Source organism: Solanum stenotomum, chromosome 11, assembly GCF_019186545.1.
Source record: "Solanum stenotomum isolate F172 chromosome 11, ASM1918654v1, whole genome shotgun sequence".
In the NCBI taxonomy this organism is placed as follows: domain Eukaryota; kingdom Viridiplantae; phylum Streptophyta; class Magnoliopsida; order Solanales; family Solanaceae; genus Solanum; species Solanum stenotomum.
Genome location: NC_064292.1, coordinates 47,422,233 through 47,441,232, shown reverse-complemented (window position 1 = coordinate 47,441,232; position 19,000 = coordinate 47,422,233). Strand labels below are relative to the sequence as shown.

Sequence of the window (19,000 nt, the reverse complement as noted above, 5' to 3'; positions counted from 1 at the left end):
AGAAGAAAATAACATTCATGCATGAAGATTACTTTTCTTAAAGAGATATTTGCTTATATATATATTGGGGAAAAATATAAATAATTTCCTTCAAGATACAACAAAGTTCTTGTATATACTTTGCATATTTTTCTTAGGCTGCTTCCTTATATTTATAGAACTTAAGAGATAACTTTTCATAATAGTTATATTTTCTTTCATGAACAGATTTGTCTGTTCAATTTAAGACTTCTATATATTATAAAATACCTAACAGGGTGGTGATGGGGATGAGGTGGAAGGTGGGGTTTCATTGAACATTAGAAAAATACAAGAAAACTCAAAAAAGATTATGTGCAACAAATTAAATTAATTAAAGGAAGAGATACAAAATATTGATCAAAGTTTAGTTTTGTTGAATGAAGTTGAAGAAGCAAATTAAGTATGAAATTACAAGAACACCTTTTTCAAGACTTTGATGAGAACCACTAAGCTTGGCCTTTTGCTTGCTTTGGAAAGATTCAAAGATTTAACACATTTATATTCCACCTTCTTTGTATTTTTCCCACATGAAGTCTTTGTCATAATTTTGTTAGACATTTCTTCATTCAAATTCTCCCATAACATGTCCATTTTCTCCTCTTCTTCATCTTCATCTTCAATCATTCTCTTCATGGCAACAACACCTTCTATGTGTGAGAAGCTCTTTCTTTGGTTGATGTAATTGGACTTATTGGATATTAATGGAGACATGTCCAAATTTTCTTCATGATCAGGATTTTTCTGGACGCGACTAGAAGCAATTGACGTTGTTCTCCATAAAGGTGGTGATTCAAGGAATCGTGGCGGTGTATTGGTGATTGTTGGGAAGCTAAAATCATCTTGAGGAGGAGAAGGAGCCATGTTATATGGTTTTGTTAGCTATGGTGTTTGTAAATAAGACTACTTGAATTTGAGAAATTATTGGGGTGGTTTTGTTTGGTGTGGAGTGTTAAGGGGGCTGTTTGCATTTTAGGGGAAAAGTTTTAGTTCAACCACTTCAACTTTGTATACAGATATTTTCTTTATATAAAGAAATTTAGGAGTGTGGGTCCCATTTTTACAACTTTTTGGGTCTAAACTATTATACATATGTGTCGTGATTCTCCTGTATACCTATATAGTTTGCATATTTACGGGGCTGTAATTATAATTTAAACTGTTTTGTTTGTATAATTTATAGATTTGTATAATTTACAGGTTTATATAATTTGCGGGTATATTTGTATAATTCAGTTATTTTGTATATACTCGAAATAATGAATTTATACAATTACAAACATCAGAAATGTAAACAGCTATACAAATTATATTATACAAATTCCGAATTATACAAACGTGTGAATTATACAAAACTAAAAAGCCGAGCCGCGTAATTTTCCCTTCTTTTAGTATTTAAATAATTTTAATATTATCATATACTTGAGGTGTTTATGATTTTTAAGAATAATTACTATTAATAATAAAATGAAAAAAAAATAATCATAAATTTCTAAAATGATAAAGAACTTAAAATATCTATTTTTAAAATTATGATAAATAATTTGAGATAGAGTGAGTAAATAAAAAATGTGATTAGTTGTACATGAAAGAAAGCGTAACTTATCATTCCTTTGTAATTAGCTATCTGATTAGCAAAATTACTGAAAGATTAGCTATCTTACCATATCCACCAAGTACATATCATTCCTTTGTTAATTATTTATTCCTTAATTAAGGTGTTTTAGGTATAGAGTAGCTAGTTCCTGTTTCTTAGACCCCCCACCCCCCCGTCGCCCTTTTTATTTTTAATTATTGTTGTATATGTGTACTATATATCTAGAATATTAAAATTATTTTAATCAGGGGCGAAGGTAGAAGCTTAACTACGAGGTAGACCAAATTCAATAAATTTCACTTGGATAATATATTTGTATTAAAACATTTATTATGTTTGTAAATTGAAATTTAAAATAAAATTATTAAAACTTAAAGTCATCAGACTTAATTACCTATAAAACAAAAAAACCATGATTTTGATTTTGAGAAAATTGTAAAACATGTCAATTACACTCATCGTATTATAACTGCAGTATAGTTCGTACAATAATAATAATAATATATTTAGTGTAATCTCACAAGTGGAATATGAGAAGGTTACAATGTATGCAAACTTTATCCTTGCTATTTATGGGGTAGAGAGACTGCATTTCATAGACTCTTGGCATGAAAGAAGTGTAATCAAAGCAGGATTGTAAGAAAAATAACGACAACAAAATATTAAGATGAATAAAGCAAATTAAGCAATTGATAGTAGTAAAAAATAATAAGAATAATGTACTACACGAATTCTAACTAATACTAATAATAATGAAAGGATGGGAAGAGTGGACTGAGCCCCTGCCTCTCCCACATAAGAATATGACAATACTCACTATCTACTATTCTTCTACTCTGATTCCCAATCTCCGTATTTTTCTACCTCAGGTCATGTTCATAATAAGCTGAAAATGTATCGTGTCTTGTCTAATCACCTTCAATCAATTTTTCTTCAATATAATACATCTACCTCTCCTAAAGTCTGATATAGCCAACCTCTCACAAAATCACACTTCTTTAATGGTACATATGCACACCTCCTCTTCATATACCTAAATCATCTTAGTCTCGCTTTCTCCACCAGCTTGTCCGTCACAGAGGTAACTCTCACCTTGTTGTGTATAACTTCGTTTTTTATCCTATCTCTCCTAATATACCCGCACATCTATCTAAGCATACTTATCTCCGCTATCTTTATTTTTTGGGCATGAATTTTCATGACTGACCGACATTTTGCCCCATATATATAACAATATAGGTCTAACCATCATTTTGTAAAACTTACCGTAAAACACATTCTTATCACACAGTACCCCAGATGCGGGCCTTCATTTTATCCACCCTACTCCAATACAATGCACGACATCATCATCAATCAATCTCCCGATTCCTTTGATTATATATATATATCCCTAAAATACTTGAAATTTCCTTTCTTAGATATAACGTAATTATGTGTTGATCTTTAATTCCACCTCCACTTCATCATATGCTATGTGACTAATTTTGCATTCTAGATATTCTATTTTAGTTGTGCACACTATAGTCCATACTCACAATAATTAAATTGATAAAATATTATGGGGATAATTACCCACCTCAAGTAATGAGTAGTGACCAAAATACACTCTTTCTTTAGGAATTTAAACTTATTGTCCATCAATCACTATCTAAAGACTTTCATATGACTAAACTCTAACACATATAAATATGGTCAAACATTTCTGAAATTACTGCCGGATTTATCGGATTATTAATTCATGCCATCAAATTTCCAATTTTCAAGAATTTTAACACCTTTTTTGTGTGTGTGTAGTTTATTTCACTTGATTTAATTAATGAGTTTTAATACTTCAAATTTATTCATCTTCCACTGTTTTTGGTTATTATATGAATGAAACTTAATTTTAGAGTCAGAAAATTATTACAAGGTTATTTGTGTAATTCTTAATTAATTATTTATATTTACTTCTATTTTATAATTCTCATAATCTTACTCAAGAAGTCTTAGCAAATTCAATTTTTTTTCTACTTAATTAACATCGTGTTTCACAAGTCTAAAGATATGCTAGTAATAGATTGTTAAAAAATTTAAAACATTTCACATGTGAGCTAGAAACCAAATATTAAGTTTTTTATATGTATTTAAGTACGCAGTCAAAGAACTTCTATTTTCTTTTATGATTTCTAATTTCTTTTATATATGTAAAAAAACACTTTTTTTGAATCGAGAATCTACTGAAAATAACTTCTCTACTCCGTAAAGATAGGATAAAGTCTTCATATACTTACTTACCCTGAGTACCCTCTGTAATCTGTAATCTCTGAACCTTACTTACCAAATTTCACCGGACAATATATATATATATATATATATATATATAGTGATTGGATTTGCAACTTTATACTCTAAAGTCCCTAGTCTTCTTAATCATATATTGCTTCTTTTTCTCTTTTTCTTTTCCTCAGGTAACTAATTAATTTCTTGTATATCACCATATATAGTACCAAAAAATGAAAGTAACTTTTCAACTAAGTTCATAAAGGGTATTTTTGGTATAAAAAAATCGATCTACGGAAAATATTCAATTCTTTTATGAAAAAATAAGTATTTTTTAAACTTATTTTTTAGTATTTGATAAATAAAATATTATTTTAAATACACTTATATAATGCAAATTAAATAGTGGGAGTGGTTGGGACGTGGGGTGGGGTGGGTAAGAGTGAAGGGGCAGGGTGGTGTTAAGGTTGGAAGTGGGTACATGTGGGTCTCCAACATAATTATTGAGTTCACGTGAATTCAATAACTTTTGTTCAGATCTTATTTACGTATAAAGAAATTCGTTAAATATCTATAAATATTAGTTACTATTGAATATTTACGTGAAATAGTTATATGAATTCATAAACTTTAAATTTTGAATTCGAGGGGTGAGTGTGAGGGTAGGATATCAGTGTTGATTTCTCAAGTTTTTCTTGATTGGGATCTACTTGTTAACAGTCATTTTTTCTATTTGTATGTTTTTATAGACACAAAGAAAGCTACTCTATAAAACAATTTTCACTTCCAGTAGATAACTCAATACACAACTTGTAAATGAATATAATAGGGATAATATCACATACTAGGGTGTCAAATAAGCTGGTTGAGCAAAATTTGAACAACTCAAATCGAGTAGAGCTAATGAACATCTCATGATCAAACACAATAATAATATACCCAGTATATTTCTACAAATGAGGTTTGGGAAGGGTAAGTGTATAGAAATCATGCTCTTACTTTTGTGGGAATAAAGAGATTGTTTCCGATAAACCCTAAGCTCAAGAAATTCATTTTTCAAAAAGAAATGCAAGTCATGAGTTCAAAGTTTATTTGCACCAAGATGATTTTGGACAATTTGACCTGAAATAGTTCAAAATTCATTATCCAACTCAAAACCACTTTTTTCATTTGTTCTTTTTTTTATTATTTATCCAAATCAAAATAACACTTACAAAAAAAATTAGGTGCTATTTTGAGCTTGCATCTAGTAACTTGAACCAAGTATTTCAAAACTCAACAACATATCCAATATAATTCCATGAGTGGAGTCCGAGGAGGATGGTGTGTACACAACCTTGCCCCTACCACGTGAAGATAGAGAAGTTATTTCCCATAGATCCTCGACTCAAGTTTTACACAGAAAACTCAAAAGGTCTAGACATATAGTCAAGCAAGTCTATCCTTTAACAATCTATGTAAATTTTTTGGCTAAGTATTAGCTCAATGTATATATCTATAACCAGTTAGCCAAAAAAAAAGTCTATCCTCTAACAAAAATGAGGCTTTCATTCATTTGGAGATTTTTACAAGTAAAATTAGGAAAATAGGTACAAGAATGGGAGATATCCATATGATCCTCTCCATTTAAATAGAATTAGGTATTCCCAAATGCATCAATTTCAAACTTTACTAAGATATTTTGAGAATTTCTTCAATCACCTGCCTGAATGTCTTTCCTTTAGTTCTGGGGAGATGTCAGCTTCGATGTCACGAGTATCTGAGGAAGTTCCACTACCAGTGACAAGAGTGATATACCGGTAACTGGACTCCCACTTACACTTCGTCCTGGAGTAGTTTTATGGACAAACTAATGTTAGCCTGTGTAAAGCAACTGTTGCATTAGCTAACAAGCCAAACACTTTCTTCCATCTTATTGTTGTCCATGAGTAGAACAGGAAGGAACAATAGTTGTTGTCTCTCCTAAGAAAAACGCTGTGATATTCAACTGAATCTTGGCTATCGCATGGATTCTCGATTCTTAAGAGGAATGCCTTCTTCACTGGAGCCTCCTCCTTCATCGTATTTAGGATATCGCATAAATGCAGATGGTGAAGAAACTGTGAACGGAAGAAAAATAATTATCAACTCAAAACCCACAAAATGTAAATTATATTATTGCTAATGGTAATTTGAAAGGATACCCTCAACTAAGTCTTTGGTTTTGTGAAGAAGAAAGGTGCCTGACAAAATGGTCACAAATCCACAGAGTTCCGTAATAATTTGAGTTGCAGTTTGCCCATTCCAATCCTGTTCAAGAAGCATGAAAGACAATTTAGAAGAACATGAGATGGTTGAAGATAGAGGATGCCTTTCAAATACAAGTTGAACTTATCTAAATATTTAACTACTGACAATCACTATGGCTCAACACTTGAAAGCAGCTATTCCAGCAATTAAAACAAGTACTTATGGTCAATAAGCAGGAGAGGACGGATAGATTTGCAACTTATCCAGGAACCACAAGTTCCAGCGGGTTTGCCAGGGTAAATAAGCATTTCATGCATGAAAGGCATCACGTGAATAATGCTTTATGAAATGCGCTGAATACCCTAATAATGCAGCTTTTGACCGTTAATTTATAAACATAGGTAGTTGCTTTCTGAAAAAGACTTCATAAAGTCACTTGTTAGCCATGCACTTTAAATACATAATCTTTTGGATCTATCCAAACAGAAAAGACAAAGAAACATATGAACTATAACTGTGACTTGCAGCTTGGGAACTGAATGATCTACTACAACTACTCATATTGTTAGAAAGTTGTGCAGTAAACGTGCAGACAATAGACAGAATGAAATGGGGGAATTCTAACAATGGTCTATTCTCTGTCAAGGCTGGATATAATAACTTCTCCTTCGACAATCCTATGATTGACAAATGGCCTTGGATATTTGGAAGACCAAGCGCCTGACAAAAGTAATTTGTTTCAGTTGGACAGCTCTCAAAGACGCTTGTCTAACACAGGATAATCTATCAAGAGGAATTCTTCAAATAGTCAACAGATGCTACAAGTGCGAGACCAACTCAGAAAGCATCAGCGACCTACTTCTCCACTGTACTGTTGCAGCAGACTTTTGGAGCATGTTTCACTCGATTTTTGGACTTAGCTGGTCATGTTCAGTGTAAGGAATGCATGTGAGAGCTGGGATGTCTGGAGAGTTGATAAAACCATCAGGGATATCTGGAGAATGGCACCTGCCTGTATTTTTTGGTGCATTTTGGACAGAGAGGAACACGAGATGCGTTGATGGAATTTCAACTCTAATGCGCTCCCTCAAGGCTGGATGTCTTATCTGTTTAATTGGTGTAAACCCTCTCCTATAAATAGCATATAGCAGGTTTTGGATTTGGTAAGCTCCCTAATTCTAGTCTAATTTTATGTATAGGAGCTATCAAAATCTTTTTTGCTTCCATGTACTTTTGCTATTTTGCATCTTCTTGATGCCTCGAATGAAATCTTTTTACTCCATCAAAAACATATAAACTATAACTGTAAGCCGATACCCCTCCCTCACCCATTAGACGATCATTTCTCTAGTAATATTCGCAATTCATTTGTATTGGCTTGTTTGAACAAATTTTGTCTCTTTATTACTAGAGAAGTCCTGTGATAAAAAATACTGATTAGATACGTTTAAGGGTATAAATTGTTATATGCCAAGCTCTACTAGTTAGGCAGTTTCAGAAAAGCAAGGAAAGGAGAAGTCCTCAAGAATTATTAAAATGGTAAAAAATTATTCAACAAAAGTGGCTGCTTTTTCACCCCTCCAATTTCATCAATGGGAGGTGGAGGAAGAGAGAACATAGTTGCTTTCATTTTAACTCCAATTTCATCAATTATGTTAAGGAAATTTCAATTTCATTGGTAACTAATCTTAAATACGTAATATTGTTTATCTTTCCTTTAACTAGTTACTGGTCATCTCACTGGAATCATAAAAGGTCAGTCTCCTCTAGATCAATGTTTAGCATAGTACAACTACTACGAGTGTTCTAAAGTCCAACCCTTATATTTTTCAATTACGTTTCTCATGCACCAAAATGGAGGTCTACGAGATCCTGCCGTGCAATCATACTACACTTGCAAAGTTTTATTATTCCCCACCCACATTAGCTGGTAAGCACACATTCCTCTGCACCATTGTCACTACTCACTCCTGATCCTGTTTATGTCTAGTTAGGTTCAATATGATTCATCTATGTTTCCTTTACAGGAATTCTATTTTTAGACTTCATGCATACCCTAGGCAACTACATAAGTAACATGATACTAACGAGGTGGCAGAATTGTCGGAAAAGATGACTAGGAGTCTAGGATCACTGACCTCCTACACTACAACCATGCACTAGGTGTTCAAAAAGTCCATATTTAAGATGAAAAATAGGAGCATCTCAGAGGGGCAAAAGATGATTAGGTGAGATGATAAAGAAAATTTCCACCCACAAAAAGAAGAGTAATCCCTTTTCAATTCTCATCCAAAAGAAAAATCAACAACCATGCATATTCATGACTATCATTTATTATCGAGCTATACAAAATGTCGCTCAGTATCTTAAAATCTATCTTCTTCAAAATATTTTCATTGAATCAACTTGAACAGTTCAAAGAATACAGTGTGATGTATCAGTTAATATATACAACATTAGTAAAGAAAAGTTGTTGCACCTTAAACATGATGACGCTGGCAACTATTGTGAGTGATGTAAACGTCACATAGTATATTGGTGATACAAGTGCTGTGTTGAATGTATCAAGAGCCTGCATTTGAAAAGTGAGAAAAATTTGGTCTGAAGGTACAGAAAAACAATGATTTATCCCCAACCCGAAAAAAAAGCAGAGAGAAAAACACCAGGAAAACACAAGGATATGCTAATAGATAAAACAATCATCAGAAATACAAATGTCCTTTGAGTAACAAATGACTAACATGGGTTCTGCAGCTATAAATGTAGTCTTATGTAGTCATTCATGGAGCGACATAAGTTCAACAGCGAAATCAATCAACTAGGCTTCAACCCAAACTATTCCAAATCGTCCAAATGAATGTCTATCCATTTGGGTCTATTCAGGCAAATTTCCTTGTTATACTAGTAAATAGGAAAACTAGATGTTCTCTAAACCACTAACTTTCCCCAGGTAATATTCAAGTCTCTTACCAAACTAAAAAGACTAATGACAACTTATTGTAAGTGTAACGATAACTAAGCATCAATCCATACTAGTTGTCTTTGCCTGTATGGATCTATATGGATTCTTTAATTCCATTTTGTTCAATTCTTAGTTGAGTCTGCATTGATTTCAACAAATTATAGGTCCTTTAAGGAAATTTCTCTCCATGTGATTCCAAGTCTACGCAGTCTCTTTTCAACAGTTTCAATCATCATATTGTGACACTGAAGGACCAGTCCATTTGGATGCTTATATTGGACATGGTTAACCATCTCAGACGACCCTTTCTTATTCCCTCTTGTGTACTCGTGATGTGATAATTACTGACCTTTCCAATCTTGTATGGCATCCATATTTCTATGATAATCATCTAGATTGTAGCTAAGGGGCACTGCAATGATAAATGCAAATAGTTTTGATTATGAGACTTTGTTGATTATTTACTATCTTTCTTATTGGATGGTATGTTTTATACACTGTTTTCCTCGCCTTTAACTTGAATGTGATGTACTTGAGCTAAGGGTCTTTCGGAAACAGCCTCTCTACCTCNGACCTTTCCAATCTTGTATGGCATCCATATTTCTATGATAATCATCTAGATTGTAGCTAAGGGGCAGTGCAATGATAAATGCAAATAGTTTTGATTATGAGACTTTGAAATGTTCACTAATCTGCAGAAAGAGCTCTATCTCTCAGTAACGTTCAACAATCATCAAACAACAAACATGTGAAGGTTTTATTTTTAGTGGAGATATTAGTTTCCTCAAGGTCATTGCGCTCACAATTATGTGCATGTTGATTCTCTAGAAAGGCCCCTTGACAAGACGCTATCTGATCATCGGTAATAACTGGCTCTTCGTAGATGCTCCAAAATAGTTACAAGAAACAAAAGCATTCCTCATTTATACAACTGCATTTTCCACCCCTTCAAAAAACCCTTCCATATATATTTTTTTTGTTCAGCTCTTCTATATATCCACATTAGCATTGCTTTAAGTGAGCTACTTCCAGTGCTCTACTTCTCCATTTTCGCCTGACTGTCCAACTCAGGAGCAAATCTTTGATAGCAGCTACCTAGTCCAGTCTAATGCATTCCAAACAAGTTTAACATAGTACATCATAGTCTATTTGCTACCTGACAGGAAAAAAGCAATTGGTCCACATCTTCCTAAGATTGCTAGCACATGTAACACCATGTGACATATGATATCCTCATACTCCTCCTTATTCTCAGATGTAAGGATGGCCCCTTTGGCTGCTAGCCAAGTGAAGAAGCAACCTTCTTGGTGCTCTAGGAGACCACATAGAGGTGTGAGGTTTATGAAAAGAGAGAGCCTAGGCTTCTGATGTAGCGTAAGTTATTTTGTCAATGGGAATTTAACTGAACAAACTTCATTACATTTATTGTAAGTCAAATTGCAACAAGAAGTGAACTCTCCTCAATGATCATGTACAAAGTTTGGTATGCCAAATTCAAATTGTAAGTTTTTTCACATCAATGATCAATGGAGTTATTTAAAAAAGGGAAAAGGGTCTGATATACCCCTCGTTATGAAAGTGGCTCATATATACCCCTACTTATATACAAATGGCTTACATATACCCTTTCCCTCTAACGGAAATGAAAAAAATAATAATTTTAGTTTAATTTTTTATTATTTTAAAAAAAAAAAACTATAATCCCATACGGGTATATTTAATCTTCCTCAAACATATTTTTTTTGTTTCAATGACTAATTTAGATTTATTATTTTGATGGTCAAATTTATTTATGTTTCACTAATATTCTTGTAAAACTTATTATAGATGACCAAATTTTTTTTCTTCAAATACAAAAATTAAATTACAGTATAGACAAAAAAAAATTGTTTTAAATTATAATATAGCCACAAAACAATAGTTTTAATTTTTTTTCCTTACACTAAGGAATGAAAGAAAAAAATAAAATAAGAATAAGAAACTAAAATAATGAAAATCAAAGAAGTCAAAAAATAATTTATGTATGAAAAAAATTGAAATATACCTTGAACTTTGCTAGAAGAATCCTATATACCCCTAAATGATTTTTTTTAAAAAAAATTAAAAGTCAAAAATATAAGTTTAAAATTAATTTTTTCACTTTCGTTAAAAGAAGGGTATATGTGAGCTCATTTTGTAATGGTAGGGGTATATGTGAGCCGTTTGTATAACGGTAAGGGTATATATGAGCCACTTTCATAACGAGGGGCATATCAGCTCCAAATATCAAAGTTGAGGGGTATATCAAACCATTTTCCCTTTAAAAATAAATAAAAAATTGCAACAACAAGAAGATATATGCTGACACCTGAAAGTCCAAGAGCATAAAGATACACCAAGTTAATGTTTAAAACTTCCATACAAATGACTAATATATCCAAGCATAAAATAACAACAAAAAGAACTGAGCGTACATTCTAATTACCTTGTTTAAGTAGTTCATTTGTGTAAACACGCATGTCACTACGACAACTGTAAAGATCCATGTTTGAGGATACAACAACTGGTTCGTCCCAGAGAACGTTAATTTTAATGCTATTCCTAGTGCTTGGACACTCATAACCTGCCAAATCATTTAAGATTTTTTCCAAAAATCACAATTAGATCACATGGATGTAGCCCGTGTAGGAATGATGAAATAATAACAAGCTTAAGGAAAAAGAGAACCCAGATGGGGGAGGGTAAAAATGAAAAGCCGAACTCCAACCAGATAGCTGAGTGCCTACCCCAATAGAACCAACGAGTGAACAAACTCCAACATAAGCAATTATATGAGTCTGTCCATATTTTGGAGCATACTGGACAATGATTATGACAACTGCCACTATAACCAAAGTTGCATATAGGAGGAATGCTGCCATGAGTAAGAAATTAGCAAATTATTGTCAGTAAGAAGTTTTGACAAACTAAGCAATCAAACTTCCATGCTCACAAAATGTCAAGAAGGACTCGGCTTTGTCAGCATTCAAATGCATACCAGGTTCCGTGGCAAGGTCCCAGAGTTCCTTTACAGACTCAATTTGACGTTCTTGAGGAGCATGCAGAACAATGGTTGTTGAGCCCACAACACATAGAACACAACCAACCATTCCAAAAATATGCAGTTTTTCTCCCAATATCATATGAGCAAGTGCAGCACTGCAAAATAAATAAATAAATAAATGTTGCCTCGAAGGTAACAGATAGCAAAGTTGAACAATCATTTCCAGCCTTTTCTTGCCTGATAATAATACTGAGTGCACCAAGAGGTGTGACTAGGACAGCAGGTGCAAATGCATAAGCTGCAAAGTTAGCAATTTCTCCAACAATCACTGCCACAGAAGCAATGCACTCACATCAACCCTTGTTTGTCTTCTCTTTTTTTTTTCAAATAGAAAGGTGAGGAGAACATGTACATGGTTAAAATACTTCAAATAAAAATAAACCAACAAGCATGGAAGCCCCATAAAAACATATCCTTTGTAGGGAGAGGTGGAGGAGGCAAAAGCCTTAAGGAGATATAACTTGTTTACAAGCAATATTGGAAGTATTTTCAGTAAATGCATATATTTTTCCTATCGAGGCTTTTGAACAAGTAAAAGACCATATTAGTCACATCAAAGTAGAGCAAATGCGAAGAACTGAAGTAAATATCCTTGCGTTATTTGTTAGAGAATTAAGAAAATTGACAAATATAATGTGGCTTGATCAGTCAGAGGGACTTCTTTAGGATATATCATATATTGATATCCTTCAGAGAGCCCTCAGCCCCTTAGATCCTGAAAGCCCTTCTATTCTCTCACACTAATGAAACAAAATAAGCAAAATAACAACAATTTACATGTTAATGCTATCTTAAATAGTTGATTTTTTCTTCCTTTACTTTTAACTTCTCAATTCCTCTTTCACTCATACTGGATTGAGAATACAAAATTATCCTTCCCCATATTCAATAAGTTTAGTTGCCAAGAAAACCAGTTTATATAACATGCATGGAAACGGCAGGGTCTAAAGTGGTTCCAATCATTAGCTGGTTGAATGTTGGAGCTACAAAGGGAGAGTTATGGGGAAAAAAATATCATCCATAATCTCTCAGACAACTCAATATGCATAATTTATCCTTGACATAGATGTCTATTACAGTAAATTATCCTTGTTCTTTTACCGAGAATTTTGTGTTGCCTTTGACAAGTCAAGTACTTTCTGTGACAGGGAATCTTTCCTTTTCTTTTCTTTCCCCCTTGATCAGCTATTAATATATCGTATAAGCTGAAATAATCTGAGGTTCCCCCTTTTCTTATTCTTCTTTCTTTTCTTTCCCCCTTGGTGCACCCATGAGGTTCTTGTTTGCATAGATGAACGGGTGACTTCCATAGAGAACCAAATTTTGATGTAGGTTTATCTACCTTTTGGTATACTTCTTGTACGAGGGGATTCCCCCAAAATTTATAAGATCATTTACCTTATCAAAAATAAGTTGAAATCAACTGAATCATTTTGTCCATATTCCTTAATAGCCAAGTTCTTTTTTTCTCTTTCCTTTGAACCATCATAGATGCCTGACTTTTATAAACCAACAACGAGAATTTCACCATGGCTCTATATTGTGTAAGACTTCACAAGCAATTACATTGACTCAAACAGCAAAGTAAGCATAAAGAATATACTATCCCCATAACAATCCAATGTCGTGGTCACTACTTTGTAGAAAATAGTCTACTAGATAGCATCTACTTCCTCAAGGAGTTCCCTTGATGAACTTTATTTTCTGATACCAAGTCATAAGTTCCATTAGTTGACTGTGTGCAACACCACTTTTCTATTTTCATATTCCTTGGCAATATAAAGAAAAGAAAAGAAAAATGAGTTAGGAAAACGAATCTCTTTTTATATACATTTAAATGTTGTACATTTCAATTCTCATCTCAATATCATGCCAAGTCACAAAAAGACATTATTTTGGACCAGAGAGGAAACAATTCAGCACAAATCCTCATATATCAGAAGATTGAATATGATAGGATAACTAACTTGTTATCATTCCTGCCCACCAAAGCGGCTCCATCAAGTAAGAATAGCCTCCAGAGCCTGCCATAGTATGTAAAAATAAGTCACATTGCCTCTAGGTATGGAAATTGAATTAACTTTTAGAAGCTAACTTTGTTATTCAAGATTATAATGTTTAAATACAAGATCTAAGATGAGTAGGATTTTTAAAGAGGCAACCCATTTCTTATCCAACAGTTTCATGATATATTTGAAAGCCGAGCACCACCAATAATCCATTTTTCTTCCAGTGTCAGACCATTCAAAACTTATCGAATAATTGATCCGTCCTTCTACCATTTTCCACTTAAATACAGGGCTTTTGTCTATGGAAGGGTTCGAACCCGTGATATCCGCCTAGCCCAGACATCACGTGTTACAATCTTACCACTAGACCGAAGCACTGTGGACAAAAAATTATTTGGAGAATCAGGAAAGGGAAAGGGGAAATGAGACACTTCATTTTCTTCTTATAAAACAATTGTCATGTGGACAATTGCAGATGAAAAAAGAAGGATTATATATGGGTCAATCTAATTGACAATTCTACTGCAGCACACATTTGACAAAAAGAATGAAACAGATGAAAACCGAAGCTAATGCCAAAATAACCTAACCCCTATAAATCACAGTCGTATCATGAACCCACTTATTAAAGGGACCAATAAACCAACATATAAATTGAAATACAATGGAAAAGGTTTAGTCATTATATGCACATTGCATGCACTCTTACATTTTTTATCCATAACCTTCACAAATAGCTTATCTAGCACTAGCTCTAGATAAAGCATGAGAGCATCCATGTCAAGAACAGGCACATGGGCAAGGATATGAGATATGCCTGAGATAACTAAAGATATGGGAAATAAGGAAGCATTTTTTAGAAGCAGAACGTAATGTTGTAGCATGCTCATATAATACTTTCTTTGAGAAGACTCTGAAAGTAGGTAGAACACCACATTTATGAAATCAGTTTTAAATTCCTTGTCTTCCAAAAGCTATGGACAAAAAAAACAGATGAAATCTTTTCAGGAAGGAATAAAACAGATGACATCTTGAACACGTATTATCAAACAATGGCGTACCCATGATCTTTTGTAAGTAGTGTCCACATATAAAGAAGTGAACAAACAACTATAACAACATGAGAGATGACAAGTTTGAGAATAACAACACCAGCAATTTCAATCACCCAGAAGTTGCAAGTTACAGAAACGAATGAGTAACTTCTTTTCAAAATTATCGTTCTAAATCCATTTATGTTATACTAAAATAATTACTTTTCAGGGATTGAATATTTTATTTTCACTTTGTGGTTATGAAATGTTAGTTGGTGTGTTGGTTTAATCAGCTTTTTTGCTGGAGGACAGGGTTTGATTATTACTGCCTCTATGTTTTAGACAAAAGAGGCCTGTATTTTTTTTTTTTTGACAAAAGAGGCTTAGAAGTAGAAACAATGAGAAAATATGCAAAACATGTACAGAGCAGGTCTTAAACCCCCACCTCAGTTACACAAGTCGACGCTATTGACCATCAAAGACAGACTACGCCATGAAGTGGTGTCATTTAATTTATATTTCCAAAAAAGTTAAAAGTTGAATCACCAAAATGTCCGTCAAATATTGAACGACGTCTTTGTCCTTCAAGGAAACATTATTTTCATAACATTTTTGTACAGAAAAGTAAATATACATTCAAATAAATATTTAAAAAAATAATAAGAAAAAGAAATGTGGTTCATTGAATGGTGAGCTCTAGCAAGCTTTTTTTCTTGATGAAAATGTATCCAATTTAAGAGCGATTTATTTCGTCGGAGTAATAAATTAGATTGTCAACCTTTATTACAAGCAATGATATCTATTTATTAATCCACTATTTCATGTAATAACTTAAGGAGTGATTCATGAACCAATATAATTCAATTCATATTCCCCACCTATATTGCACGGACTCTACTCTCCAAAAATGTTGTCGCACCCGTGTCAGATACTTCAAAAATGCACTATTTTTGTTGGATCCAACACACACCCAACGACATTTTTGAAGAGTTCGGGAAACATAATTCCCCACTAATGGTCCTTAATACTTTCATTTATGATTAATAAATGTTGAGAGCTTTATACGATTGGAATGTCACCGTGAACGGGAAAGAAAGACTTACAAATGCTAAACATATGTTTTGTACTTTCCTCTCTTATTTCCCATTTTCACTCAAGTTCCTTTTTTGTTTGCCCATGTATGATAAGATTGCTTGGTACTTTTTTCTTAGAAACTCAAGTTTGATTTTGCCAATAAACTTCAATTCTTAATTTTCATCTAGCATCTGAGCATGTATCCATTTTTATTCCCCCCCCCGCAGTCCCAAACCTATATATTTGTTTGATGGTTTGGATAAAAAATTTCATGGTGTTTAGCCTTCGTGTCTATTTCATTATTTTTTGGGGTAAATTAAACCTATAAGCCTCTCATTTGGAACTTCAAGTTTATCATTTGTTTTTTTATAATTTTTTTTTCTTATCGCAATCAACAGCATTATAATTCATGGAAGGAAAAAGAAAATAAAGAAAACTGATGGTATAATCCACTTAGGTTCTTTAAAGGAAGTATATGCGCAACGCGCGTTCCAGACACTAGTTGTTTATATGCAACTTCCCACGAAGCAGTGTCGGATGACACTACTTTGACTAACATGTGTCTTCTCTCAAAAAAGGATACAAGAATCATGATAATTAATCACCAAGGATGGTGCTATCGTGAAAGACACTCCTACCAAAATGTTTAAATTACAATGAATCTGACATATAGTTATATCTAACATGCTCTTGATATGGATGAAATAAAGGTATTATAATGTCAAATTACTCCACTTAAGAGGGTCACATCTTTTAAGTATTTTTTAATTATAACTCTGTTTAGCTAATAACAAAAGGAATCTTCTTTTAACCTAAGAGAGCTCATAAAAAGTGGACATTGATAGAGTAAAGAAGTTGATTTTTACAAACATCCTGCACACAGGTAGTTATCCCCTTTTGCAGTAAATGAAACCTTAATTATCAGGAGTGCAGCAAACAGTGAAGCCTCTGTTGTTTAATAGGCCTGTTGTAACCTGAAGTTGTGGGACCAAACTAACCATATAAATCTAGTATATTGTTTATGATAAGGTAAAAGTAAAATATCTCAACTGAGCATATACATCTAATATATGTGAAGCTATAGGACCACACTTAGCATATCTTTATTCTAACTCTCCCTATAGTGGATAACTAAACCAAACCCAAAACCAATGAGAAATAGACAAGGATCTCATATCAATATTCTCTGCAATCATCCACAATGTCTCCCAGATAATAATGAATCTCCTATGTTCGGTTCCCATTCTAGTTTTCAACTATATATTAAGCAAAAGAGATCTTAAGGATATACTTCAAACCATCTCAGAACCTCACATGATATAGGTTTAAATCCACACAAAGATTTTTATTTCTAGTGCCAAAAGATTTGTTGTCTAAACCAAGTGTCAGTGTTTCCCGGTTATTGATCGCAATCACTATATGGTATGTTCAAAACAATAAAGAATGTCATAAAGCAATTCAGAACAGGAAACTTTTACTGCCTAATTATATCTTTGAGTCATATTATATTTACTTGTAAGGTAACAAGAGCCTCACTCATTGTTAACATGCTCAACAATTGTTTTTGGCAAAGTGATGTCACAAATTCTTCATCTTTTCATCATATTAGGAAATTTTGTGGAACAATGAACTCCAGCAAATATATCAGTAAATTCAGCAAAACCAGAAAGTAAAACAGAAAAAAGAAAAGAGTAAAAAAAAAGTAACACCAAGAAATTATGCTGTCCCCAAAGTAATCCATTCAACCAATTAAAAAAATATAATAAGACACCAGAAATAATAATTGAACCAAACAAAAGTACAACTTCCTGAAGTCATAGAGTCGTAGGAACATAACGAAAAAGTCACACCCAAGTCGCGCCTAATGGCCAATGAAGTGGTTGAGTACTAGTAGAGACAAAACACTAGGTGATTTATTCTCCGGTTGTTGGTGGAAGGTGGTAGGTACCCGTGAAATTATTTTTTGTGCGCTTAGGCTGCACCACACCATGGTTATAAAAGAAGAGCCCAGCTGAATTTCAAGCATTTCTCATGTGGTGGACCAATAAATACAGAGTGCATTTCCTAAATTCCAACTCAGTTCATAAAACAATTTTTTTTTAATCCCATCAAAAAGATTAGATATTTAAAGAAAACCCAAGTTCAATTTCAGCCATTTCTAATACATGGACCAAAAACTATACAAATTTCATCCAACCAAAAAGGAAAGACAAGAGTAAAAAGTACCTGCCCTGAGGCCAGATGCAGCAGCTTTTTGAAGACCCTTTTTCTTGATGATAAAACTGGACCCAATAAACAAACTAGAAGAAATAGCCAAGCAAAGACCATTAACATTATCAGAGGAGATTTGTTGAGGGTCCCCAAAGCTACCGGGCTGCTGTGAACTCCCCATATAGTTTACTTCTTCTTCTTCTTCAATAACCGAAAAGCTTCATTGACACAGAAACTCTCTTTTGCCATTCCATCAGAAACCCATTTTCCCAGGCACAATTCACCCTCAATTCTTAACACAACTAAACTCGAAAACCCCAAATATGATAAAAAAAAATGACTGTCAGTTGTTGATTCTGGGGTAATTTTCAAAGAAACAAAGTGTGGAATGAATTGATCTGTGGATGGACGGAGGGATTAAAGTGAAGAAGGCGACAAGAGTCTTTGTTTTTAGTTTCTTCTTTGATCGGAGATTCAGCACAGAGAGACACAGAGATCGATCTTCCTTTTGGCTTTTGTTAT

General features: G+C 33.4%; 2 protein-coding genes across 2 annotated transcripts; both read right to left on the bottom strand.

Moving 5' to 3' along the window:
- Window positions 1–372: 372 nt before the first annotated feature.
- Window positions 373–1,019, bottom strand: LOC125844632 (uncharacterized). Its single transcript, XM_049523944.1, has one exon. It carries the CDS (start codon window positions 880–882, stop codon window positions 430–432), a length of 453 nt encoding a protein of 150 aa, XP_049379901.1. The 5' UTR covers window positions 883–1,019; the 3' UTR covers window positions 373–429.
- Window positions 1,020–5,430: 4,411 nt separating this feature from the next.
- LOC125845458 (probable magnesium transporter NIPA4) lies at window positions 5,431–18,952 on the bottom strand. Its single transcript, XM_049524971.1, has 9 exons — window positions 18,494–18,952; window positions 14,118–14,174; window positions 12,328–12,418; window positions 12,085–12,245; window positions 11,834–11,961; window positions 11,533–11,670; window positions 8,586–8,678; window positions 6,061–6,166; window positions 5,431–5,976 (listed from the first exon to the last, which is right to left on the bottom strand). The coding sequence occupies exons 1-9, from the start codon at window positions 18,657–18,659 to the stop codon at window positions 5,876–5,878; spliced, it is 1,041 nt and encodes a 346-aa protein (XP_049380928.1). The 5' UTR covers window positions 18,660–18,952; the 3' UTR covers window positions 5,431–5,875.
- Between the last annotated feature and the right edge of the window lie 48 nt (window positions 18,953–19,000).

Bases quoted from the DNA above. Each gene is read 5' to 3' on its own strand.
- LOC125844632 (XM_049523944.1), bottom strand. From the start codon at position 882: ATGGCTCCTTCTCCTCCTCAAGATGATTTTAGCTTCCCAACAATCACC.
- LOC125845458 (XM_049524971.1), bottom strand. From the start codon at position 18,659: ATGGGGAGTTCACAGCAGCCCGGTAGCTTTGGGGACCCTCAACAAATC. The intron at 11,962-12,084 runs GTATGCATTTGA...TACTCATGGCAG, and splicing joins GGACCTTGCCACGGAACCTG to CATTCCTCCTATATGCAACT. The intron at 5,977-6,060 runs GTATCCTTTCAA...TTCCGTTCACAG, and splicing joins AACCAAAGACTTAGTTGAGG to TTTCTTCACCATCTGCATTT.